Source organism: Ahaetulla prasina, chromosome 8 (genome assembly GCF_028640845.1).
Source record: "Ahaetulla prasina isolate Xishuangbanna chromosome 8, ASM2864084v1, whole genome shotgun sequence".
In the NCBI taxonomy this organism is placed as follows: domain Eukaryota; kingdom Metazoa; phylum Chordata; class Lepidosauria; order Squamata; family Colubridae; genus Ahaetulla; species Ahaetulla prasina.
Genome location: NC_080546.1, coordinates 23896512 through 23923069, shown reverse-complemented (window position 1 = coordinate 23923069; position 26558 = coordinate 23896512). Strand labels below are relative to the sequence as shown.

At 38.9% G+C, this 26558-nt stretch overlaps 1 protein-coding gene across 5 annotated transcripts in view; it reads right to left on the bottom strand.

Moving 5' to 3' along the window:
- RAP1GDS1 (Rap1 GTPase-GDP dissociation stimulator 1) overlaps positions 1–26558 on the bottom strand; it is an 89141-nt gene that overhangs the window by 10438 nt on the left and 52145 nt on the right. For 4 of the 5 annotated variants that reach the window (XM_058192093.1, XM_058192092.1, XM_058192094.1 and 1 more), the window contains 6 exons: positions 17795–17941; positions 10948–11076; positions 9339–9464; positions 6579–6722; positions 5824–5955; positions 4565–4699 (listed from right to left, as the gene is read on the bottom strand). In XM_058192093.1, the coding sequence (XP_058048076.1) occupies positions 4565–4699; positions 5824–5955; positions 6579–6722; positions 9339–9464; positions 10948–11076; positions 17795–17941 (813 nt within the window). The remainder of the gene's footprint in view (positions 1–4564; positions 4700–5823; positions 5956–6578; positions 6723–9338; positions 9465–10947; positions 11077–17794; positions 17942–26558) is intronic. The other variant, XM_058192095.1, reaches the window with a different exon arrangement.

Genomic DNA, 26558 nt, shown 5'->3' with positions numbered 1-26558 from the left:
TAAGCTCTCCTGCATACAGTAGCAGAAATGGCTTGGTGTTAATATAGCTGGACCACATATTATCCAAGTGTGTAAGTTTAGGCTCTTATGTGTATCTATAAGCATCACTTAACATGTGCTCTATCTTAATGGGATCCACTGGAGATAGCTACTAGATAGATAGCAATCCCCCCTTTTTCCTTGCTCCTCCCTTCTTCCCCACCCACTCATCTTTTATTCTCATATTGTTATATCATTTTTTTCTTTTTCATTGTTTATTCTGTTGTTCCATTGCTTTACTACTGTTATGAAAGCTTTTCATTTCTCCTTTTTCATTGTAAACTGCCTAGAATAGCCACATGGCAACAGAGGCAGGAAATAAATTTAACAAATACATAAAATAATACATAGGAAACTGCAGTATACTGTATATCAGTTTCTCTTGGAATAGTTAAATATGTGCAAGAATTCCACTTTGTGGGCAAGAGAATCCAGCTTGTAGAGCCTTCTAGTGGCCATACTTACATGACAAACTATATTTTGCAATTGCAACACAGATGATACTGTGAAGACTCTGCTTCTTCCCCCACCCACCCACCCCGTCTCACAGTGTCTCTCTTCCTCTGCTCATGGTAACCACACCTGTTCCATCTCTGCACAGGATTCTACCCCCATGTGCAAAGCAGGAGACAGACACTGCTTCATAGTGCATTGTAATTAAAAGTGAGAAGTGAACTGGCATTTAAAATACAGGCTAACAAGATGCTGCTCGGCAGTGCTCGTTCTGGTGGAGAGTTTCTAGAACTCAAGTGTATGTTTTTTTAAAAGAGATTCAGAAGGAATTTTAATATTGCATTTACATTTCTTCTCGGTCTCTTGCTGTTTTGAAAAACTGAGTTAAGAACGATGAAGATCAGAAACAAAATACGATCAAAATATTTGCTTATGTGCCTGGCATTCTAACAGTTTTTAAAAAGTAAAAAGTATAAAAATAATCCTAGAAATTATGTAATTCCTCAGAGCTAAATAAGAAGAAACTGAGAAGAAATAAAAACATTAGGGTATGCATTTGGCATAAGAGAGAGAAAAAACCTGAAAGAACCTTTATTCCTTATTAGATCTGATTAATTATCAAATGAACATACCAGCTCCTGGAATCAATTCTGGGCCAAGATTTTACATCATACTAAGCCATAGTTTGGTTAACTGTCATTTACTGAATAAACTGCAATTGGCTGAGTTCACGCAATGCACTAAACACTAACTAGGGAAACAACACTATAGTAGTTTATACTGCATCAGTTTATATGATATATCAATAACAGCAGCAAATATTTAGTAATTATCTGGCATTTCCCCACTGTATTCAAAATATGTTGATGCCACTGAAGTTCTGGCTTGGTCCCTGCATGCTGAGAGGGTTTGGATTGGAGAATCTTAGCAAGATGAGTGATTGTTTCTCCATCAGGATCTCTCTTTGTCTTCCACTGATGCCTCCCAACAGGTTATTACTACTCCTGAAGAAGCAGGTTCACAAATAGAAGCATCAGGCCTGGAAGCCATCTTTTGCATTGGATCTTCAGGCCTGCCACATTTAGTGCTGTGGGAAACTGGGAGGGGGAATTGTACGGAGCAGGGGAGATATATAGTCATAATAACATTGCTTTCTCTGAGAGTCAAGGACATCTTGCCCCGTATTTGGAGGGACTGGGAGGCATCTCCAGTTGGGACGGTGCATTGATTGGGCCATGTGATGGACATGTCTGGAGGCCGTACGGGTCTGGATGGGGAGAAACAGGCTCAAGCTCAATCTCTCTAAGACAGAGTGGCTGTGGATGCCGGCACCCCGGTACAGTCAGCTGCAGCCACGGCTGACTGTTGGGGGCGAGTCACTGGCCCCAATGGAAAGGGTGCATAATTTGGGTGTTCTCCTGGATGGACGGCTATCTTTTGAAGACCATTTGATGGCAGTCTCCAGGAAAGCTTTTTACCAGGTTCGCCAGTTGCGCCCCTTCCTAGACCGGGATGCCCTATGCACAGTCACTCATGCTCTCGTGACATCTCGCCTGGATTACTGCAATGCTCTCTACATGGGGCTTCCCTTGAGGAGCACCCGGAGGCTCCAGTTAGTCCAGAATGCGGCTGCACAGGTGATAGAGGGAGCCCCTCGTGGCTCCCATGTGACACCACTCCTGCGCAGACTGCACTGGCTACCTGTGGCTTTACGGGTGCGCTTCAAGGTTTTGGTAACCATCTTCAAAGCGCTCCATGGCTTAGGGCCGGGCTACTTACGGGACCGTCTGCTGCCACCGACTGCCTCCCACCGACCCGTGCGCTTTCACAGGGAGGGACTCCTTGGGGTGCCGTCCGCCAGGCAGTGCTGACTGGTGACACCCAGGGGAAGGGCCTTCTCTGTGGGGGCCCCCACCCTCTGGAATGAACTTCCCCTGGGACTCCGTCCCAACTTCCCGACCTTCGAACCTTTCGCTGCGAGCTTAAGACACATCTATTTATTTGCGCAGGACTGGGCTAGGATTTTAATTTAATGTAGTTTTAATGGGGTTTTATTATTTTAATTATAAATTTTAATTCAGCCTTATTTAATAAGTTTTTTAATTAGTGTTTTATTTTGTATTTATATTTGTGTATTTGTGTTTTTAATAGGCTGTAAACCGCCCTGAGTCCCTTGGGAGATAGGGCGGTATAAAAATGTGATTAAATAAATAAATAAATAAATAAATGTGGGTGCTGGGCAGGGACTTGGACTTCTCTATGGGTGGGGAAAACCTGGAAGCTTTCAGATTCGGGTTTTCCCTGATGTGCCAATATGACATCTCTAATAAAATGGAACTTTGAGGAACTTCGAGCCTCAGAGTCTTCTTTCATTGGGGGTGTTACTTGGAACCTGACAGGGAGTACATTATACATACCGTATATACTCGAGTATAAGCCGAGTTTTTCAGCACGTTTTTTGTGCTGAAAAACGTCCCCTCGGCTTATACTCGGGTCTATACGGCTTATACTCGAGTTTTTTTTTTTTAAGCCCCTCGGCTTATACTCGAGTATATACGGCTTATACTCGAGTTTGTTTTTTTTTTCTTTTTTTCACATTTTACCGGACGGCGCGGGGAAGCCCTGCCGGTGCAGTGAGAGGGCGGGGCAGGGGAGCCGCCAGCCTTCTCAGCTGAGGGAGGGAGGGTTTCCCCAACCGGTAGGTGCCTCATTTCCCACCCTCGGCTTATACTCGAGTCCCCAGTTTACCCCAGTTTTTGGGGTAAAATTGGGGACCTCGGCTTATACTCGGATCGGCTTATATTCGAGTATATACGGTACATATCTACATACATACATATATACATACATATTACACATACATATCTGTGCTGTAGGCCAGCACAGGTTACCAATAGATTTCCAGATGCAATTTAAAATGCTGGTGTTAACTTACAAAGTCCTCCAAAGATTGGTGTCAGATTATCCACAGGAGTGCAGTGGTTAGAATGCACTACTGTAGGCTACTTCTGCTGCCTGCTGCCTGCCTGCAATTTGGCAGTTCAAATCTCACCAGGCTCAAGGTTGACTGAGCCTTCCATCCTTCCGAGGTGGGTAAAATGAAGACCCAGATTGTTGGGGCAATATGCTGATTCTTTAAGCTGCTTACAGAGGGCTGTAAAGCACTGTAAAGTGATCTAAGTGCTATTGCTATTTTCTTGTTACAATCGGACTGGTCAATTCAGTCTTGACAGGAGAAGCTGATGATGATTCTCCAATTTAGGGAGGTAAGGAGGGTCAAAGGTCAGAGGTGCTGCTTTCCTTTAGAGTTGCCTCTAAAGGAAGATCTACAGTACATTGTAGGCTTCTTCTGGAAAACAACAAAATGAGAACCAGCATAATTTCCATAAATAGAAATTACATTGGTTCTCATTTCCCATAAATGGAAATTATGTTGTTGTTTTCATGTTGTTGAACATGTTCATGTTGAAATCATGTTGTTGTTTTCCAGAAGAAACCTACAATGTACAGTAGATCTTCCAAAAGGCATTTGGGCAGTAATGTCCTCTTGCCAGAGATTTCCATATTAGCTCTTATTGATGTTTGTGTTTATATATTCATATATTTTATGTTTTAATCTCTATATATTTATCTTTGTAAAACATCATCAACACTGATGACAGACAACGTTTTTATTCTTGTTTTACAAATGCAAACACAAAAAATGAAAAGTAATAGCTAAGCTTCCAATCTGGCATCTGTCAGTTACGTTGGCACTTCTAGTTTGTTGCAATACACAAGGTGTTGTTGCACCTTGTGTAACAAGGGAGTTGTTGCAATACACAAGGTGACCACCAGGTTCCTAAAGGTAGTAAGTTGTTAGTACTATACTCCTCACTGTAATTCTTTGATTTCATTATTGTGTAACTATTAGAAAAGTGAAGATTTCAACCGGGAAGAATAATAAACTGCAAAAACAAGGTGGGATTTTCTTTTCAGTAAATAGATACAGATGGTAAACATGGTATTTATAGAGCAAAGCATCGTCCCACTAACTTTGGAATCGCTGAGAACATTGCTGTAATGTGCTTACCAGGAATTGCAAGATTTCGCAGCGCACTCAGTGCTGCATGCTGCACAGTGACATTTCCATCTTCTACATGCCTGTCCAATAAGTCCATCAGTTTTTGGACAATACCATTATCCACCATATGGATACAGTTTCCATCTGCAGATGAAGGTAGACCATCATCAATTTATGTTTCTTTATCTATATACCATGGCTATTTTTGTACCATCAATTTATCCAATGGCAGGACAGCGTTTAATTTAAAAGTACAATTTTATACATCGTTAAACTTAAAAAGGTTTGCAATCTTTTTTCAAGCCTTCCATTAATCTTAAATAGATTTACACCCAAAATTTTTACATGTACTTCATCTAAGAGCTTTTTCAGATGGGGAAACATTGGAAAGATGGAAAGAGGTATAACAGGAAGCACTAGATAAAACTTCCAATTTTAAAATAAGTTCAATATCTCCAAGAAAAAATGGAAACAACCCCCTAAATTTGTTCTATCAATGAGATAGAAAAATTGAAGACCCTTTCAAAAGAGAGATAAACCTTGAAAAACCAAGCGATTTTTGGAATAGCATTTATGTTCTTATTTAGTACCTCTTTAAATCTACGTACACACTTATTTTTCAAATGAATTTTTTGTCCAGATGTTACTTCTTTAAATACATAGCCAATTCCACTCAGCCTGGGCATAGCTTGCTTTCTGGAAGTATCTCTTCTTTAGTGAAAATATATTCCCTTCTCTCCTTTAACCAAAGATGTACAATCTTTGTGTTTTCAGAAAGCTCTAAGTTACTTTCTTCTCCCCCATAAGTTCTTTCAAAAGGCATCACCATTTTGTTAGTTGGAGCAACTGATAGAAAAGAACAATTATTAAATCCACCTGAGCAATCATAGTAATATTATGAACTCATTTCACATTTATTGACTGCATTTGAATTGCAGCTCCTAGCATACCATTCACAGGCTAAATGCGGCACTGAGTGGAAATAGATTGTTTCCCATCTAAAACATTAAAGTACTTTTAATAAAACATGTCCTGAAAGCAAAATTTCAACTGGCATTCTGCCTGCTCCTTTATTTCACGGTACCATTTCACCACTCAATTTATATTTAGAAGACTTCACATTTCATCATGTGCTGCGTAAGTTCTAAGGCAGGAAAACAAACCTTTACATAAGGCAGGATAGTATACGACTCTTTTAAATGCAGCCAGGTACACAAATACACAGAGCAACACAACTGCTCTTTAATTTTAAGCACTAGCATTCTCACCATTTCTGGCAAAATTTGCAACTGCCAATGCTCCTGCAAGTTGAAGTTGATGGCTATTAGAAGGGATCCATAAAAGCACTCTCTGGAACACACTGCCTTTTCCTCCTTCAAATAATTTTTGCATTGATTCATCTGGAAGCAAAAGCATATGCAGTCAGAAAGAGAAAAAAAAAACCCTAATGATGCTACTTCATATCTGTATTGCCTGCGGTTCATTTCTAAATACTCATCTATAAACCAGACATTGCTTTTGGGATCTTGCATCTGCTCTACTGCACAGTTGTATCAGAGTCAAGACAAGCTACTTCCACTTCTTTTTCCAAGCTAGCAACGTAAGAGTCGCCACACTCTTTCTTAACAAACCTAGAAATATTTTCTTGTGTTTCGGATAGATTTGTTTAAACTTGTGCATATTTTAATCTTTTAAATGCACCGTATTTCTATGTTTCATTATATTTGGTAGAAGTCCAGTATTGTTTTTAAATAGAAAATCTATATTAACTATAATTTTCACCAACATGAATAAAACCAACAGAGTTAGCCCTGATACGAAGAAAAGGGTTTTGAAAAGAGCTTGTTTATGTCCAATTGTTTATGAAAAAAAGTGAGCCCGTGTGCTGTTTTTTTGGGGTGGAAGAAATGTGAAGTTTTCATATCTTCTCTGCACTCACACGATTTGCCCCCCTTCCCCCTCAATGCAGTGTAATAACTAGCCTACAACTAACATGGGACAGAGTGACCCACATCAAACTTACCTCCCAAAAGTAGAAGAACCATGAGATCAGAAGCAGTTTTAAGCTCAGTAACGTCATCTTCTTTGTCACTATCTACAGTCTTTTGGACGATTTCAAGTAAACATTCTACAAGGCCTGCTTCAACCAGCTGCAGTTTAATAATATCTAAATGATAAACAACAAAACCACAACATCCTAATGAAACAAAATGTTTTACAACAATATTGGTGCAGATACTATTTATTAATTTATTTGGATACTGTTAAGAGTTCTTTAACAACAAAATGAGTAGTTGGAATGAAGAATGAATGAATGAATAAATAAATATATAAAATGTTTTCTTTTCACTCCTATGGGTGGTATGTGTTTTCCTCAATCTAAGGTCCACTATCAGAAGTTTGAGAGTTTGAGGGTTCTATACAATATCTTAATTGTTCCTAACACTGCACTTCTGGACAAAGATCTCTGATGTCGTTCCTGGAATCTGCTGATCCCAGTTTAGGAATCACAGCCCACAGTGGTGTTCCTACCGCCACTGGGACCATTTTGACTTTTATTATCCACATCCTCTCCAGTTCCTCTTTCAGAGCCTGGTATTCTCCAGCTTCTCATAGTCCTTCTTCCTGGTGTTTCTGTCATTTGGCATGCTACATCTACTCCTTGTGTTCTGGTCCTCATCTACTACCACAATGTCTGATTGATTAGCTAGTACCTGCCTATCTTCTGTATCTGGAAGTCCCACAGGATCTTAGCCCTTTTATTCTCTATGGCCTTCTGTATGATCTCTCACTTGGATTTTGGAGAGTCTAGCCCATGTACTGTACCAGATGTTTCTGTAAACAATGCCAGCTATTTGGCTGAGCCGTTCAGTATAGCTGTTCCTGCTTGCATCTGTTACCCTCCCACTATGTGATAAACTATCTCTGTACCTTCAGTTCTGCCTAGTGTGGTAGATTCCTGCTTCTATGGATTTGGCATTTAGTGCCTGTTCTTGTGCTGCTATGATCAGTACCTCAGTGCTGCCTTTTAGTTTAGCCATTTCCAGCCACTGGCAGTATTTCCCAATGTCTGCCACTTCAGCTATCTGTCGTTGGTCCATTCCATGCAGGGTGTTATCTTGCCAAGGCATTTCCTCTGTTTGATTTACCTCTCTGATGCTGCATTCTCTCAGCAGCGATCTTTGGGTGTCATCCTACTGATGTACTCCTATATGCTCTGGGTTTTGTCCAGAACAGTGGCTTTGACACTTTATATTATTTCTTTCTCTGTCTCTGTCTCTATCTCTATCTACAGAGATAAAATACATATACATACATACATACATACATACATACATACATACATATATATATATATATATATTTGTTTTCGTAGGTTTTCACGAGTATAGATATGTAGGTCTTGGCATATTCGGGTCTTTTCCCATGTAAGGTTGAGAGTACCTTGGCGATGTTTCAATGAGGTCTCACTCATCATCTTCAGGCTGGTGCTTTCAGCTTCGTGCTTGTGCGTGCTTTTGCTCGCACAAGCACAAAGCCGAAAGCACCAACCTGAAGATGATGAGTGAGACCTTGACGAAACGTCACCAAGATACACTAAACCTTACACAGGAAAAGACCTGAATATGCCAAAACACACACACACACACACACACACACACACACACACACACACACATATGTAGGTCTTTGGTTATTCGGGTTTTCTCCCGCGTAAAATTGGAAGAGTCTTGGCAACGTTTCGACGAAGTCTCATTCATCATCTTCAGGCTGGTGTTTACAGCTTCATGCTTCTAGGAGCAATGTGTGATCACAGCTGTTTCTTCCTTTTAACTGCTAGTGGGGGTTTGAACTGAACATACATACATACATATATATGGATATGGATAGATAGATAGATAGATAGATAGATAGATAGATAGATAGATAGATAGATAGATATAGATGATAGCTAGATCGATATAGATGATAGATATGGATGGATGGATGGATGGATGGATGGATGGATGGATGCCTAAATTCCATTACCAACAAACAGGCAATGTGGGGCCAATCAATTGCATAAAATTCTCACAAGTAATTATAGAATTTATTTTTCTGTTTAATGCTTTGCAGGAGAGTTTTCAAAGTAACAAGATTATTGTTTTTTAAGCAACATACTTCTTAATAATGCAAAACCATCTTATGTGAATTATGCTAATACAAATAGAAACAGATGTTCTGGACATTTTCCTATTTTCTATAGATACAAGTACTGGGATGCACAAATGAGGAGCAGGTACCCTTATAGAGCTATGGAGCCTAAGATTGTACACTGTCATCATACATTGAGCCAGTTTTTCTCAGTTTAACATTTTTATTGAGTTATAAGATAAAATAAGAAACAAAATACAAAAGTAAACAAGAAAATAGTGGGCAAGAAGAGGGGGAAGAAAAATGAGGAAGGGTAAGAAAAAAAGAAAAAGAAACATTGACTTCAGACTCTGTTGGTTGCAGTAGAATAATTTCATCCAACTTCCTAAATTTAAGAGAAAGCAAGCTCTACAAATTTACGTTTAAAAGAGTTCTTTCAGTCTCATATACGTAACTATACCAAAAATCATTCCCACTGCATGTCAAATGTTAGATCCATCCTTTTTTCTGTGCTTATCTCTGTGTGTGCACATTCATATGCAGCTTCCATAATGAGATGCCTCACTAGCCAGCTTCACAAACAAGATGTAAAATTTAGGCAAATACCAATAAATCACTCATAAATAAAGCTGATACTCAAAAGTCTCACCATTTTCAGCCAAGGGAGCCAAAACTTCAAATATCATCTCCTTCTTATCATGTTCTATTTGCTTTTTAAAGAGCTTCACAAGTTCTTCTGCAATATTTGTGTAGGCAAACTGTTCTTTACTTGATTCTGTGCAATTAAAAAGCAAGAAGCTAAGTGCATAAAGGAACAAAAACCAAATGGCAGAATTATTTTCTTTTCGGTTTCTTAAAGAGGTCACACAATGCAGTGATTAATTGAGCTAACTGACTATACTGTCAGGAATAATACACTCCTCTTCTTAAAACTGCCACTAAATGAAAAGAAAAATGACTAGAAAATTTAAGACCCAGTGACCCGAATTATTAACAATTGTTGGAAACTGCACTCAGTGAAAGATGATTATATCCACAGACATAGCAAATTAGCCTTTGGCTGCCTTCAGACAAATAAGGAAAACTACCCAGTGGCTGTATTAGATCACCAAATGCTAAAATTAAAGGTCAAATCCACTGCCTTAGTATTTCCATGGCTATAAACTGGTGAAAATTGTTCTGTTTCAAAACAGCAACATCTACTGCAGGTCTTCTGCTCGAACTGCTTTGTCTGGTAACTCAAGGCACAGAGGCAATATTTAATGACCTCTTTCACACTTTTTAGGATGGTAAGCCAACCAAGGTAAGTTGGCAAATATTTCCACCATCATAGATGGTGTTAATATTTAGTGAACAAAATTTTTTAAAACCTAGACAGAAGGTAACTGAAACAAAGGAAAAGATTTTCAGCAACAAGATAGAATATATTTGTTAGACTTATATTACAATTTGCATAGGGAACTCCCTCATTTTTTATCCTTACAACACCTCTCCTGTCAGGAAGGCTGGGTTGGGAGAAAGTCACTCATTCCTATGCTTAAGGGTTAGACTCTGACCTGGATCTTCTCACTCCCAAACCAGCATCTTAAATACTTTACCACATTGGCTACCATTTTGCTATGAAAGAGGGAGTCAAGAATACTGCAAATCACAGGAGAGATAACTACAAAGCAAGGGAGACAATTGTGCTCTGCAATTTAATAAATGCAGGGATATCAGAGTTTAATCTCCTCAAAATTTTCTCCTTTGAAAGAAATCTCATAAGCAATTTCTTTTTCATTACACAGAATGTGACTCCACGCAACAAGTAACAGTGAGAAATTTGATGCCCTTGCCCACTGCAATACTCTGAAATTCACTTCTACTTTCCTCCTTTTCACTTCTAGTTTCCTCCTTGATTAAGTTTTTCTATCAAACATTGGTCTGTGGATTGAAGAAGGCTGATGACTGTCTCATTCTACGCTTGCGTGCATAATAAAATAAGGTGCAATGCACCTTATATCATTATGCAAACATGTAAATTCCCAACTGCACAAAATCTGCATCTCAGTTTTTTCTTAAGGACATTGTTCCCTTATCCAGGGTACAATAACTTTATTGAACAATGAATAGAACAGCAATGTCAGTAGCAAGGAAGCAGTAAAAAAAATTAAATGGGATTGCTAGAGAAAAACACAAATGACAATAGCAGCACTATTTTTTCCACTGAAACACCCCCCTTAAAAATACTTAAAATATTGCAATTGCAAAAAACTTACCAAGTTCTGCTAGATTTCCAAACGCAACAAGGCACATTTCAGTCAAAGCCGAATTTTGGCAATGGATGCCCAACAACTTCACTAATGTAGGGATAACTCCCATGTTGATGAGCTGAGATTGCAGAGTATCTAAAGATAAGACAAACAAAAAAAGACAAACACCCTTAAGTTAGAGTTTCACGTTGCAGTATCATCTCCAGTAACTGGCTCCTTAATTATTGTCCAGTACCAGCAACATGCCATTGAGGCAACTGCAATTCTACAATACAATTATTTATCTTCCTTGTTCTTCAGATGTCTGTTTAGCATTCAGAGCTACCATGGAAAGAAAGAGTTCTATGCATGAGAGAAACTACCTCTCAGCATTTTTATCTAATAACATTAGTTTTATATAATTTTAATTACACAGTGAAAAATGTTCCAAAATCCTTGAAAAAGTAGTTTATGAAGGTCTCCTTGTTTGTTTGTTTTTAATTACAAAAGTGCAGGAAAATAATTTTAGAGCTCCTGGCAACAGATTTATTAACAAGTAGGTAAGTAGAATTTTTTTGCTGCCAACAATCCACCAGTTTTTGCACATTCAAGTTTCTAAGTATTGTATACTAACACTGGCTTGGATCTAGATTTATCTTTTTTGAGCAGGCTCAGTGAAATCAGTAGAATAACACAAACCACTTCCTCCTGATGGCAACAGTTATTATATAGACAACTAAATCCAACCACAATTGGATTCAGTTCCTCATTTATTTTTTAAGTTGCTATGATCCTGACCAAAACTGTTATTGGTGCAGATAAAACATTTAATCCTTTGCAATTTAGATAGGAGAGCAGTCTATCTCCACATGTATATTGAAATATAACAGAGTTGAGCAGTATGATATTTTATTACCTATTTTCCAGCCAGCTGACTGCCTGCATAAAGTCTGTGGATGACCTTGTGAAATATCACAGTATGTTTTTTTTGATAGAGATGAACTTTGTCACAAATAAAAGCAAGGTATCAATTTCCAAGGTTTGGTAAACTATACTTTCTAGCGCAGGGGTCTCCAACCTTGGCAACTTTAAGACTTGAGTTGAAGTCCACAAGTCTTAAAGTTGCCAAGGTTGGAGACCCTTGCACTAGTGAAATGAGAAATGCTGTTCAGCAAATTTCTATTTAGGAGTCTCCAAATCTCTTTTCAAACTATTGAAAATATATATCTCAGCATTTCAAATAACTACATGCCTACCTTTAGCACAATGGAATAAGAATCACATTAACCCTATGATTAAAAAAAGACGTGTTATCCATCATGACATACTTTTTGAAGAAAGCAATTTCTAATTAGGTATGAGAGTCTGTTTAGTAAAAATTAATAACCCTATGAGTATGTCAAAAGCAGTCTTCCCTCAACATATTTTTCTTATCAAGAGTAGCTGGGATTAGAAAACTATAATCTGCAAATCAATGGTGGGTTTTTACCGATTCACCCTGGTTTGGGCGAACCTGTAGTGGCAGCAGCAGGAAGCTCCGCCCACCCAACTAGACGTCATTACGGACGCCCTGCGCATGTGCAGAAGGTTCTGTGCATGCGCAGAAGCGCTGCATGTGAGCGCTCATAGTTCCGAACTAGTAGTGAAGGTAAGTGGAACCCACTACTGCTGCAAATAATATTAGATTTCAACTTAGGTTGAAATGGGTGAATGGCCATGGATAGTAAGAGTGATAGTCGAGAGTAAATGTAGGATGCAACCCTCCAGTAAAGGCAAATATTTTTATGGACAAACAAGTAATCACTGCACAAAATGCAAGCCATTCAAGAAAAAAGTTCATCAAAGAATAGTAGAGGCAAGAAAATTTATATTGTACCTCTGGGGTGAGGCTACTGTTTGGCAAATTTATATTTAGAAATGTACACATGTTTACTTCATATTTTTGGTAGATATTATCAGTTGAGATATACTACAAAATTTTTAAAAGTTAAAACAAAGACATCTATAGTCCAAGATGTCTGGGCAACACCAGATTAGGATAATGTAGTTTTTCTTATATTTTCTTATCTTAAAACTTGAACAGTTTTGTGTTGGACCTTTTTAATAAATAGAAATGTTGAAGTGGTTTCTTTTTTTGAACCAGTTGAAATTATAGATATGTACGGGACATTAAAAACCACCACGATTAACTACTTGTAATCTATACATCCCTAAACTAGTGAGCAGCCCAAGAATATGGAAGAGATATAAAATACAAGGTCTGTATAACAAATTGGCTTGTTTTTGGCCTGAACTTTTGAAAAACTCGAAGACATCTAGTGTGATGCCTTACCCAATATACAAAACTGGCACTCGGACTGCATTTATATCAGTCTAATTTGGATACTTAATAATCCCTTATTATTAATTCTGGCTAGCAGAAGCTTTCTGTAGGCGGAATCATACAATTCACAGTTGAGTCAGTGAAACTTGCTTCTGAGAAGGCATATACAAGCTGTATAGTAAAAAAAGTGTTCCTATTATAGGCTCACCTTAAATTATCTAGATTAAGAAGAGTTAGTACTTTTATTTTTTAAAAAATGAATGGCAATGATAGTTTTTGCCAACAGCAGGCAAACACAAGCATGATTGAAGCGTTTGGTTCAGCTCTAGAAAATCAAAATGAAAAGCCAGTCACTGGGATTATTTATGAGTAGGCCTTCCACAGACCCTGCTATTACAAAAGCTGACAAAATATAATTTTAGGCAAGGACACAATCTCCATAGCATATCTTTTAAAGATAACTGCATTTCTTCTGTATACGTTTAGGTAAATCAAAATCCATTCTCCTTTAACTTGAAATGCTTCATGTAAATTTAGGATCATAAATTATGGTTCCATGATAAAGAACAAAATGGCAGAAAACATAATATAGAGCAAGCAGGATGAATAAGGAATTTATATTATAGCAGTTTTCATGCTGCCAGGGAAGGCAATTTACAACTTGCAGAATTGGGGGGAGAGAGAGGAAGGGGTGATGAAATTTATGTCACAATGTTGTGTGGAAACTTTACCTTTATGCAGTGAAACAATGCAAATACAAAAAACAAAACAAAACACAGCTTATATTGTGATATCAGCATGCATGTTTCATTTTTTTTAGGATCATCATGTAAGAACAGAGACCCATGTTTTCAGGATTCAGGATTTCTGTGATGATCAGAGATCAAGAACTGTGTTGCCAAAATATTATGTCATTCTACTGACAAATGAAGGTGCAATTTCATACGATATAAAAAAGATGGGAAGACCTTAGAAACGCATAACACATCTAAAAAATGTCCCTCCATCCATTATTTCTCCACTCATATAGCTTCATCATTTGTAGTATTATTATATCATGGTTCAACTTCTGTGGCCCCTTAGTTGGAAAAAAATGTTTCATTCACCATCAAAGTGTTGCTAAAGACTGCATTGAGTTAAGCTCAGATCCATGTTTTCTTAATACAGAAGCTGTTTTATATCGCTTTCCCGCCCAATTTTTTAAAAACTTCCAATTAACAATGCAAATATTTTTCTACTATTTTTCTACTCAAATACAACTAGATCCAAGACTACTTATGTTTTTTTATGATTAGCTGGGTATTGCAGCATAACTGCTTAAAATAGGAACTATGTATTCTACAAGTTCCAGTAGTCTGACTTCATTAGCTGAATTAAGGCTTCACTGTAATATAAAATATATTCTATAATGTGAGCAGTCAAACAAATACAGCATTACTTTAAAGTCAAGTTTCATTAAAAAGTCAAACCTAGGCCCCTTCTGAATTTCACTGGTTCCATATTCTTCATGACTCACACAAAAGAAAACGTGAAATTCAATTTAAGACACTATTCTAAAGGTAAGCAGTTCTCACTTAACAAACACACACACAAAAAAAAACCTGGCAATTCCTTCACTAAGTAATGCAGTTGTTAAGTGAAACATAATATGACCATGCTGGACTTACAGTGTGGCATCAGTTCCTCTGAGGTCAAGCAAATCACCATGGGTCATTAAGTGTTATAGCATGTGACTATGATTTGCAAGATCCTGCTGGCTTCCTTGCTAACCCTTGCTTGTTGGAAGCTCTGATGGTCACAAATACTGATCACATGACTGGAGACACTGCAGTCATCATAAATACATCCCAATTTCCAAGTGCCCACTTCATGATCACTATGGGGATGCTACAACTACCACAAGTTCTGAGTATGAATTGTAAGCCTACTTTTTCTATGCCATCATAATTTCAAATGGTTGCTGAATGAGACAAGTGGTATGTGAAGACTACCTGCACCAAGTTTATCCTGTGCACATCAGTAACTTAAGTATTGAATATTAGGTAATAGCAATAGCCATAGCACTTAGACTTATATACCCCTTCCTAGTGCTTTCAGCCCTCTCTAAGCGGTTTACAGAGTCACAATATTGCCCCCAACAATCTGGATCCTTATTTTACCGACCTCAGAAGGATGGAAGGCTGAGTCAACCTTGAGCCTGGTGAGATTTGAACTGCCAAATTGCAGTCAGCCAGCAGTCAGCAGAAATAGCCTGCAGTACTGCATTTTAACCACTGTGCCACCGCGGCTCTTAGAATAATGTGAATAATATGAACAAAGGATAACTAAATACACAAATTCCATATAAATATTTTGAATCTCAATTATACTCATTAGATTGTATTACATAATCGACTTCCACTTACAACGTAATTCTAGCTGTCATTAGAAACAGCTTTCAAACAGCAGTAACAAGTCATAAGCCTTGGTAGATAAAATAATTATCAAAGTAGAGTGTTGATTAGCTTTCCCTTTTTTTTGCTTATCTCAAATTTCAAAGAACAAAGAGAAATGTAAAAAGGTAAAGTATAAACCAATCAAGGTAACATGCATTTTCTATATCCTGAGAGCCAAATTCAGCTCTTGAAGATGTACGTTCAATAGCTCAGGTGTATTGCAAAATTCTTCCGCATCAGATAGGCAATGAAGCATCTTAAGAAGGGGTCCTCCTGCAGCAGTGTCCATATATGGAGCTCAAATATTTTTAAGGCCTGAAATATTGATAGAAATACAAACACAAGTCTACCTTAAATTATGCTCAGGAAGCACTTGACAATCAGTGCAGACTTTCTGGATCCCTGTATCTTGTACAGGTTAGTAGTCTAGTTTTTATGTTTCCCATCAAATGCAAATTCCAGACACATTTCAAAGGACACCCTATGAATAGCTTCCTTTTGAGATGACCAGCTTAAAAGATTAGATATAACCATGGATTGCTGTTGCCAAACCTGACCAGTTCAGGAAGAATCGCATCTGGCATGCCAGCCATAATTGTGCATGCTCTGCTTCTTTGCCATGGTTGTGACATATGACTCCAGGGACAGCTGGTGATGATTAGACAGAGCTTCCAGATTGTGGAGCTGCTGCAGAAATGGGAGAAGATTCCAAGTTTGGAAGTCACATTGGTTGCTAATGTTGCAATACATAACTGTACCAAAATAAAGCAGTACATCCCAAATAAAAGGAGAAACCATGACCAGTATTTTCAGACTCAAATTTTCTAACTGTGCCTTGTCACCTAAACATTAAAAAAGCACACAGTCAAATGTAGATTTTTCTAATTATGCTAATTGATACAGCATCCACTAGAGGACTTTCTTTGAAGTGTTTCTCTTGGATGGAATTAGCAGTTCATTTAGCTTTATATTGTGAGGACTTCTGTTTGGGAATTTACATTATAATGACTTCATTCAGAAAAACTCTCATAGATAACTAAATGAAATGAATATAACAGTCATCCTCAGGTGGGATGAGATGGAAAGCAAATTCACTTGGGCCATCTAATCAGCCTATCAGTTAGAAATAATGACTCCCTCTTATTCAAGAGAAGTTCAAGGAAATCCAATCAATTATTTTAGCGTACGCATGTGCGCACACACACACACTCACACACACACAAAAAACATTTAAATTGAAACAATGTTACAGGTAAGAAACGTGAATGAGAAGTTAACACAGAGCGAGAGATGGCAGATTGGCAGATGACACCTACAAGAAAGGGTATAGAAGTTTGATATAAGTTTCTTAAGGAGAAAACAATGAATTATTATAAATATTCACCTTCGTGTCTCCATATAAGCAAGTTCCCAATACATAGACACCAACCAGAGGCTGACCTGGTTCTTAATGATTCCTGGCATCTATGAAACTGAGAAAGAGTATCAAAGATGTATATCTGCCCTTTATTTATTTCTTTTCTTTTCAAGTACCAATTTTGGCACAAGACCCTTGTGCCAAACCACCCTCTTGCCCTCCTTATGCTTAGAACAGGGGCTCTATATATAAATCCTTGTGCACCACCTCGCCACCCTAAAACATGTGCATTCTTTCTCAAGTTTTGTAGTGGTGGTAGCGTGCAGAAGGAAAATCACTGTTGGCTAAACCACTGTCCAAGCAAAGAGCTCACTTTTGGCTATGTAGCAATTAGAAGCTGCTATCAAATCTTTCTCCCATTCACTCAAGCTATCACTTCCGTTAAAAAAAACGCGAGTACCTACTCTTCTAGAAACAGCCCAGCACACAGAGAAGGACATGGAAGTCTGAACTGGGATAGGTGTGCATTGACTATTTTGACGATACACATTAATGCTGCAGTAATTTAATTAATAAAATCAAAAACATTAATTCACTTAAAATCAAAGTAATTTCTTTCGGTTTTCACTCGTTTATTTATAAAATTTATTGGCCGCCCACCTTTGTTTTTCAATTTTTATACCCTACATTTATTTTTCTAATAGGTGTGTAGATAGATAAAGGTATAGGTAAGAGAGTTTTTTTAGCATATTTGTTTACCATTCTCATTGCTATAGTTCACCAGCATGCCACAAAAGACAGTCAAGAGCTTCTCATTGGCTGGATCTGTTTTAGTGCCCAGTGACCTTAAATGGTCTATTACAATCTGTGCCCCACCTGCATGGTCAACTGCGCTTCTGCCCTCATCTGTAAAACAAAGAGTCAAATTAAGAAATAAAATTAAAAAGGCACTTAAGAGTTCCAAACATAACAATAAATCATAAAGAGAATAAAGGTCGTGGATTATCAGTGCTATTGTAAATGTGTTGTGCAAGAATTTTTCAGCAGGATTTTACATAATTTTGTCTATGATAAGGATGCTTAGGAGAATTTCAGGGACTATAACATCCTGGGAAAAAACGTATCTGTTCCAACAGTTTGTGTTTTTTTCTTTCTGAGCAAATACTCATTTATTAGATTTACGTGCTGAGTTTTTGTTCATGATCTGGAGTCACAGCACCTTCCTTCCCACCCCCACCCCAAAATAATCTGTGAGCTAAATGAAAATTATTTTATCTGATCCAGAATGTCCATGACTGAGAGCAAAATCTGGGTCACCCTGGCGCCAATTCAACAATTTAATCAATACCTATCAATGGCACTCTGAAGGTAGGGAGTCAAAAAGGGGAATTTCTTCTTCACAAAGAAACAAAATATAAAGAATTGGATCTACCCAAAGGCATATATTTTCCTTAGGTCACCTTGCATAGCTCCTATTTTATAGCAGAGGTATCACAGGGCATCTCTAGATTTTGGAAAGTCAATTATACCCAAATAATATTAACATTTTACAAAATCCACCTAGCCAATAAAAAAGGTAGGTCAATCAAGAAGACGAGAATTCCTGAAAAAAAAAAAGCTTATCGGTAGATAAAATATTTTGAAATATTGCTTCCTTTAAGGAGTCCTGATGGACTACATCTGTGCGGACATGCACAGAAAAGCAGCTGCTTCAAACTGCATGCCTGTTAAGTGAAAAAATGCTGATGAGGACGAGGTTCATCGCCAGGATCAGGTGATCAGTGTTTAAATAATTAGCAGCTAAAGGGCAAAGATTGTTTTTAATTACATTTATTTGACAACATTTATATACCTCCCCAATTTAAAAGACTCTGATCAATATACAAAATCATAATATATTAACAACATTTGAAAAAAAGAACATAAAATCTAGATGATTGCCACACCGCCTCACAAAAGGTTGAAGGCCTGTTGAGACAAAATATTTGTTCAATGCAACTGTCAGAAAAAAAGATGGGTCTTTCTGGGACAGTGTATTTCAGTGATGGCTAACCTTTTCCAGACTGAGTGACCAAAGTACGCACCCAAACCCCCAAAATGCAATGCGCATGTGGCCCTCGCAAGTGTGCCCTGCCCCCATGGCCCCCGCACACACCCTTGTGGATGTGCCTGCGGCCCCCACATATCCATGTGCACCCTCTGCGTGCCCCCCGCCCATGCGCACGCAGCCCCCGCACGTGCCTCACCCCGCGCATGTGTGGCAGTGCCCTAAAGACCAGCTGGCTGATGGGAGACGTGTGCGCATACACGGCAGAGCTGAACTGGGCCGATGGCTCATGTGCCCACAGAGAAGGCACTGCGTGCCATCTCTAACACATGTGCCATAGGTTCGTCATCATGGGTGTATTTCATAATGAGAAATCCAATTCTGAAAAGCTTTGTTTTCTAACATATACTTCTCTTAACTCCAGGGGGATCTTAAGTAAGCTTTCTCTAGAAGTTCAGGTTGGACAACCAAAATCATGTTTAATATGGTGGTATATTCTGACATTATGATACATACGTTATAACCAGAACTCCAAAATCATCTTGGAACCCCACTTCCAAAAAAAAAAAAAAAAAAAAAAGCAAAATAGGAACTGCAAAATAAGAATGATCCTACAGAAGTGCATTTCTTCTACCAACAGTCTGGTCACTGTTTTCTGAACCCACTGCCACTTTGGGGTTGCCTTCAAAATGTAGAATATACTGCAGCAATAATGAGCAGATACATGATGAACAGGGAATGAGCTATCATTGCCAGAAATTCTCAGTCAAAGTTGTGTATGCAGAGCAGTGGCGCTGGGGGTTACATCCAGATTCTGGAGGACGTTAATGCCTCTCTATGGAAGGACAACATTCTACCATCTTCCACCTTGAAGGAAGTGGTAGTCTATTGCCGCTAAAGAGGATGTTCCTCAATTCAGCCATATTAAACAACTTCAACCCAGTTTCCAACCTTCCCTCTTTAGGGAGGGTGGTTGAGAATTCAGGCTACAGGACCCTAGAAGGAGTAGACTATTTAGATCAGGGGTCTCCAACCGTAGCAACTCGAAGACTTGTGGACTTCAACTCCTAGAATTCCTCAGCCAGCAAAGCTTGCCAAGGTTGGAGACCCCTGATTTAGATCCCTCTCTGTCACAGCACAGCACAGCACAGCACAGCACAGCACAGCACAGCACAGCACAGCACAGCACAGCACAGCACAGCACAGCACAGCACAGCACAGCACAGCACAGCACAGCACAGCACAGCACAGCACAGCACAGCACAGCACAGCACAGCACAGCATGACTTTAGTCAGGAACTGCATGAACTACTTTGTAGTCCTGTAAGAACTATTGGTGGCATTTGACAACAATGATCATGGTATCTTTCCGGCATTCAGCATAATCTGGATTCAAACTGTCATGTTTTTCAAAAGATAAACAAGTTACAGTTTAGAAGGCTTTGTTTTCTGCTTTATTTATCTAATCAGCTACCCAACTGCTATTTCCAATGACTTGCATTTGCTTGCCACCTCCTCAATCCTTTCTTCTATGGTATAAAAAAAATCTAGCAGCAGAGCAATGGTATTAGTTAATGTTTGCCAGTTTAGCAGTTATGCCATAACATAATAATTCCATGTACTATACTTTGCAAAGAGTTCTTCAAATAAATCTTGATCCTAGTTTGCTGTCTGAATACAAGTGACTCAAATTTAGTCTTTCGTTTGTTGAAGCATATTGCAGCAAGATTTTTAGAAGAAATAATTTATGCTTGGACCATATAACCCAAATAAATTATACATTTTTTGATTGCTGAACTTTTTATGGACCATATAATCTAAAGATGTATTATAATATTTCTATATAATCTAAAGTAATGAATCACAATGTTTCTAATTTGTTTTGTAATATGAATACAGGGGCCAATATATTGAACATTAACCATTCCTTCTCCTAGACAATAAAGTAGTGCTTTGAAATAGAAAATCTTGAGACAATTCATTTAACACAATCCCATTAGCAAAAAAGAAAAAAATATAGTAGGATGTATGGAATCTCTGCAATGATTATTGTGCATAAAAATTGTTATGAAAAGTAAAGAGCTTAACAACGTTATCAAAATCCACATGTCTTTCTTTCTTTCTTTCTTTCCTTCCTTCCTAGAAGTAACGAGTTTTGGATACAAGAGCTATATGATACACACATAAGCTCCAACACAAAAATAGTTCATATATACACACACACTTTCCTCTCTAGAACAAAGAAAAGGTTATCCGATTTCTGTATTATTTGATTATACATAAGGGTTCAACAAAATATAATCTTTTTTTCATCATAATATTTAAGGCATTTCCATTTCAGAATGCTACATACTGATTTTATTGTGATAAACTGGGACAAGAAGTGCCCCAAAACCAAATGATTCAGCCATGTCTCACTGCAGCAAACACTGTGGGGTGTGTGTATCTCAGTTGTTGGTTTTTAATGGGAAAAAAATTATCCTGGAAGGAGCCCTCAAGCTAATCTATGTTTTGAAAAGGGAGCTGTAAAGATTGATCAGTAGCATGGAGTTAAAAATATCATATACACTGTCTTAAGTATTCTGGAGACAGACTTGGATAAAAAAGGGTCAAGCAGGTAAGCATTCCAGGAAACGAATCCTTATTCCTACAGTTTATATTATACCGATTCTGCAATTAGAACCATCAAAATATACACACATTTTTGTTAATGAATTGATTTTTCAGAAACTCCTTGCAATGTAAATTGTGTATATGTAAAAATAAGCTGAAAAAAGCTATACAGGATGCAGATATTTGCTGGGCTGTATGGAAACCACCCGAAGATTGTGTTCCTTATTTTATGATATACAAATCTATACAAAAACAAATCAACTGCATATGAGGTCTAAAGGCTAGGTGGACTCTATGTGGTCTTATAAATAACAGAGATTGTTGTCAAGGGGCAATTTTCCCCTCTTCCTTTTAGCCTCCCTGAGTCGCTTCCTTCTTGCAGAAGCTCATCAGGTGATGTGAAGTAAATCTGCCTACAGCATTGTTTATTTACAGGATTTGAGGGTGAGAAAACTCACTTGTGCCTTTTTGGATCCACTTAATCTAAAATTAATCAAAATTAATTTGGGGAGGAAAACTGCCAGAAATGCTGATTCTGTGACTATGTTCCAGCAGTCTTCATCCTTTAAGAAAGGACAAACCACACTGTAAATTCAGGGTGTCACAATTCTAATTACTGTCTCTTTCTTCTCCATGCATGAAGTACTAGAGAATTGCCTGCTAAATATACCCACCATATCCCAGTCAAAACAAGTTTGAAACATGTTGTTTTGTCTTATTCTCTGTTTGTCTATTACCTTGTCAGCAGCGAAGTAAACTCCCACGTAAAACATTCCCAGTTTCTGTAATAAATTGGAAGGTGTTGTTTTGCCTTTTCAAATAGACTAGAGTATATACCGGTATATATTTTTAAAAAAGCAAAATGTTCTGTTGGCTGCAAACCCAACAAACAAACACTCATCACACAGTTGGCATCACGACTGTTCTCAATAAGTTTTCATTAACAACAACGAAAGGTGAAATGTAGCATGGTCCTGTTTGGGTCAGCAAAACCAGGCATAAAAGCAGGGGTGAAATCGCTTGATCCGGTAGCAATGGGGGTGGGTAGTTCAGAGAACCAGTTGCAAAAATCCCTGCCCTCCCCATCCCATCCCCACCCCCGCCCATGCCCACCCAATCATCCAGTCCCCACTTGCTACTTTGCTGCTTCTTTCAGGCTTGCTCCTGCCTTGCTTTGCTTTGGCTGCTGCAATCAATTGCATCAGCTAGCAACTGAATCTTCCTGCCTTGTCCTTTGGGTAAGTAACGGTGGGTGGGGGCGGAGCTTTAAAAAAATAATAGTTAATTGGGGTTTTTTTAAGAGTTTTATTTTTTTTAGACATAGCAATTAACTTTAAATTGCTACATCTAAATTTAAAAGGAAGTTTTAAATTTAACTGCTTTTACCTAAAAATATAAATAAAATAAAACGATAAAATATTTGTGCAGCTTTCTGAGATTTAGTGTGTTTCACTCTAACTACACAAACACACAAAATCTCACAAAGCTGTATGTGGCATTTTGTGTGTGTGTGTGAGTCAGTTGTGTTGTGTTGTGTGTGTCTGTAAAGTGTGAAAGTTGGTTTTTGAGCTTTTTGTGGCTGTGTGAGGTTCCTGCTTGTTGCAGGGGCCATTTTGGGTGAAGTGCAGCTGCTTTTACATTGTGTGTGAGTCAGTTGTGTTGTGTTGTGTTGTTTGTGTGTAAAGTGTAAAAGTTGGGTTTTGGTGCCTCTTATTGTTTTGTATACTTTGTTTATTATTTTTATTATTTATTATTATTGGCCATGCCCACCCAGTCATCTGACCAGTAGGGAAATTTTTTATATTTCACCCCTGCATAAAAGTATTAGCATTTATACATACAAAGTTGCTCCCCTTAAGCTGGCTGAACTTGAAAAGCTAAGTGAGGTTGTATCTGAATAATATTTGGAAAGGAGATCACCTGGAAATTTCAGGCTGTTAAGATAAATGAGGAAGTAAAAATAAAATTCCTGAGGCAATAATAAACCATTTCTGTACCACTACCAAGAAGGAAAAAGGAAAGGTTACCCATGAAGCCACTGAGACAGTTGAGATGACTGTCTTAAAGGACACTTTACTTTGCCAGTCTAACCTTTCCCGTAAGACGATTTAGCAATTTAATTGCAATGTCAAAATTTTAATTTTTAACCAAACATGCATTCTTACTCTCAAGACTGTTTTCCCTTGATAAAATTTAAAGCCATAGCAATGCCATTATGAATAACTTAAGTTTTATACAAGTAGGTTCCGTTAATGAATTTCACAAATTGGTCACAATATTGTAATTTACAGGATGTGAAGTCACATGCCTAAGGGTAATTGAATCCAGTTTAACAAAAGTCAGCAATTAAACACTTTAAACATAAATTTTGTATGTTTAATTAAATACTCAAATAAGATTAAATGTATATATCCCACATGTACCTATTCTGTCCTGTATTCTACGTAGTACTTCAAAATGAACCTCTTCTTTTTTGAACTTTCCTTGGACAGAACCTTCCTTTTCTTCATATTGCACAAACAAAACTAGATTCTAAAACCCCAATGGCAACTGTGCCTATGCTTGCCTCAACCCCACTCATGCTAACTATGCTTAATTAAATTTTGTCTCACATTAAATGTGACCTGGTATGAATTTAATTAATTGAACTAAATTGAAGTTTGCATTATTCAAACTCACAACCTATCTATAAATGAAATTAAAATTTGGAAACTTCTATCCACACTCCTTAATTGGGGAGATCAAATCCTGATGATACTCAGAGGTCTACCTGAACCCCTAACCAACCAAGTGTTACTGATGCGTTGCCTCAATGCCGAATGGCTTTTAAGGTCTGGATGGGGTGGAACAGGCTTAGGATCAGCCTTAGCTGGACTCAATGGCTCTAGTTTAAAGATCAGCTACAGCATATTTGCCCTCTGTAGTTTTCAATGAGTTTATACTTCCCCAATTGCAATTGCTGCAAACTCGGAAGTCTCCCCGAACTCACGACACTTGCTAGAAGAGCACCTGGCAACCATGATCAGGAAGGCTTTTGCACAAATATATCTTGGGCACCAACTGCACCTTTCCAAGTCTAGCATACTCTCACTGTCACCCACTCACTGTCACCCATGCCTAATTTACTTTTCATTCAGATTAATATAATGCACTGTACATGGAGCTTTAAATCCACTTAGATGATACAGCTAAACAAAATGTCCATGAACAAACAGGAGTACATTTTTGTACAACCATGTAACAGCTCTGTTCTATGAGCTGCACTGGTTTACCAATCTGCTACTGAATGCAAAGTAAGATCCCGGTGACCTATAAACCTTAAATGACTTTTATGAGTCGACTTTTGTCCTATGATCAGGAAAGAAGATGGACATGCTTTGGGCGTCACGATTAAAAACAGTGCCATCTTGTGGAATGCCAGGATCAGGACATTCTATTACTATCTCCACTCTCTGGAACAGGGGTCACCAACCTTTCGGACCTCAGGGACCACCAATTCATAATTTTAAATCCTGCGTACCATTAATATAATCTACCTAATGACCAGCTGGGTGGGCATGGCTAGATGGTCATGTGACTGGGTGGGTGTGGCCAACTCAAGGTCATTCATGTCAAGGGGCACTCTTGCCCCTCCCCTCCCCTCCCAGCCACTACTCGCCTCCCCACCTGGGTTCCTTAGGGCCCCAATAGGAAGCAGTGGTTGCAGCTAAGCAGCCACCACAAGAGTTGGCAAAACAATTCAGTTCAAACTGAATCTGACTGAGAAGGAGGCTCAGCAGAAGCACATCACTGAGGACTAAGAGCATAGGCTTTCCAAGAATAGAGAAGACCTGCAGGAATGCAAGGCCAGATACCGGCGCCTGGAGGCTCAGTGGGCTGAGATGGTCAGCCAGTTTCAGGCCATCATGCAATCCCACTGGAACAAGGTCCTCCGGCTCTTTGCCACCAGCGGCGCTTCCCTCCAGCCTTTGCTCAAAGCCCCACCCCAGGAGGCTGAAGCAGACCCCAAGTCAGAATTTCTGTTCCCCTCTGACCCACACAAAAAGACCCCAAAAGGGGAGACTCTGCAGTCTCTTGCACATATCCAGCCCAAGGGCCATAGTTTAAGGACCCCTGATTTAGTGCAATATAAAAAATGCAAATAATTTTTCTGCAGACCACCAAAATTTTATCTCAAGTTTCTTTCTCTAGGAAAGTCTTTAAGCAATAGGACATAATTCAGTGGTGGGATTCAACCCACTTAACAACTGGTTCGCCAAAAATGAGTGCATGCGCATGTGTATGTGGCACAGCTTCCGCACATGAGGGTTTTTTGCCACATGGCGAGGGTCGACCGAGCAGCCTTTAGGAGTCTGCTCCGCTCCGTCTCTGTTCTTCAGGGCAGTGGCTGCTTCTCTCCTCTGCTGCTCTTGCTGAGAGAGAGAGAGAGCGTCTCTTGTGCAATTTAGCAGCTATCAGCTGCTGCCTTCCTCTAAGTTTCCTCCGGAAAGTGCTGTGGCACAGAGAAACAGCAGCTGTTTCTCTCTGCCATAGTGCTTTCCAGGTGGGACCTAGAGGAAAGTGGCGGCTCACAGCTGCTAAATTGCACAAGAGATGCTTCTCTCCCAGCAAGAGCAGCAGAGGAGAGAAGCAGCTGCTGACCCAGAGACCACAGAGCGATTGAGCCTTGGCAAGGGACAGCTGCAAGACAGATGCAGCACTTTAGGTGAGAAGAACCGTCTGGTAGTTTGAGGCCAGGGAGGCGGGGGGCGGCATGTGGGTGAGGGTCTAAGGCAAGGCTGGAGCTGGGGAATGGTGCATTCCCCGGCCTGGCAGAGGCGGGCGGGCAGAGGCTCTGGTGCAAGGCCAGAGCCGGGGAATGGC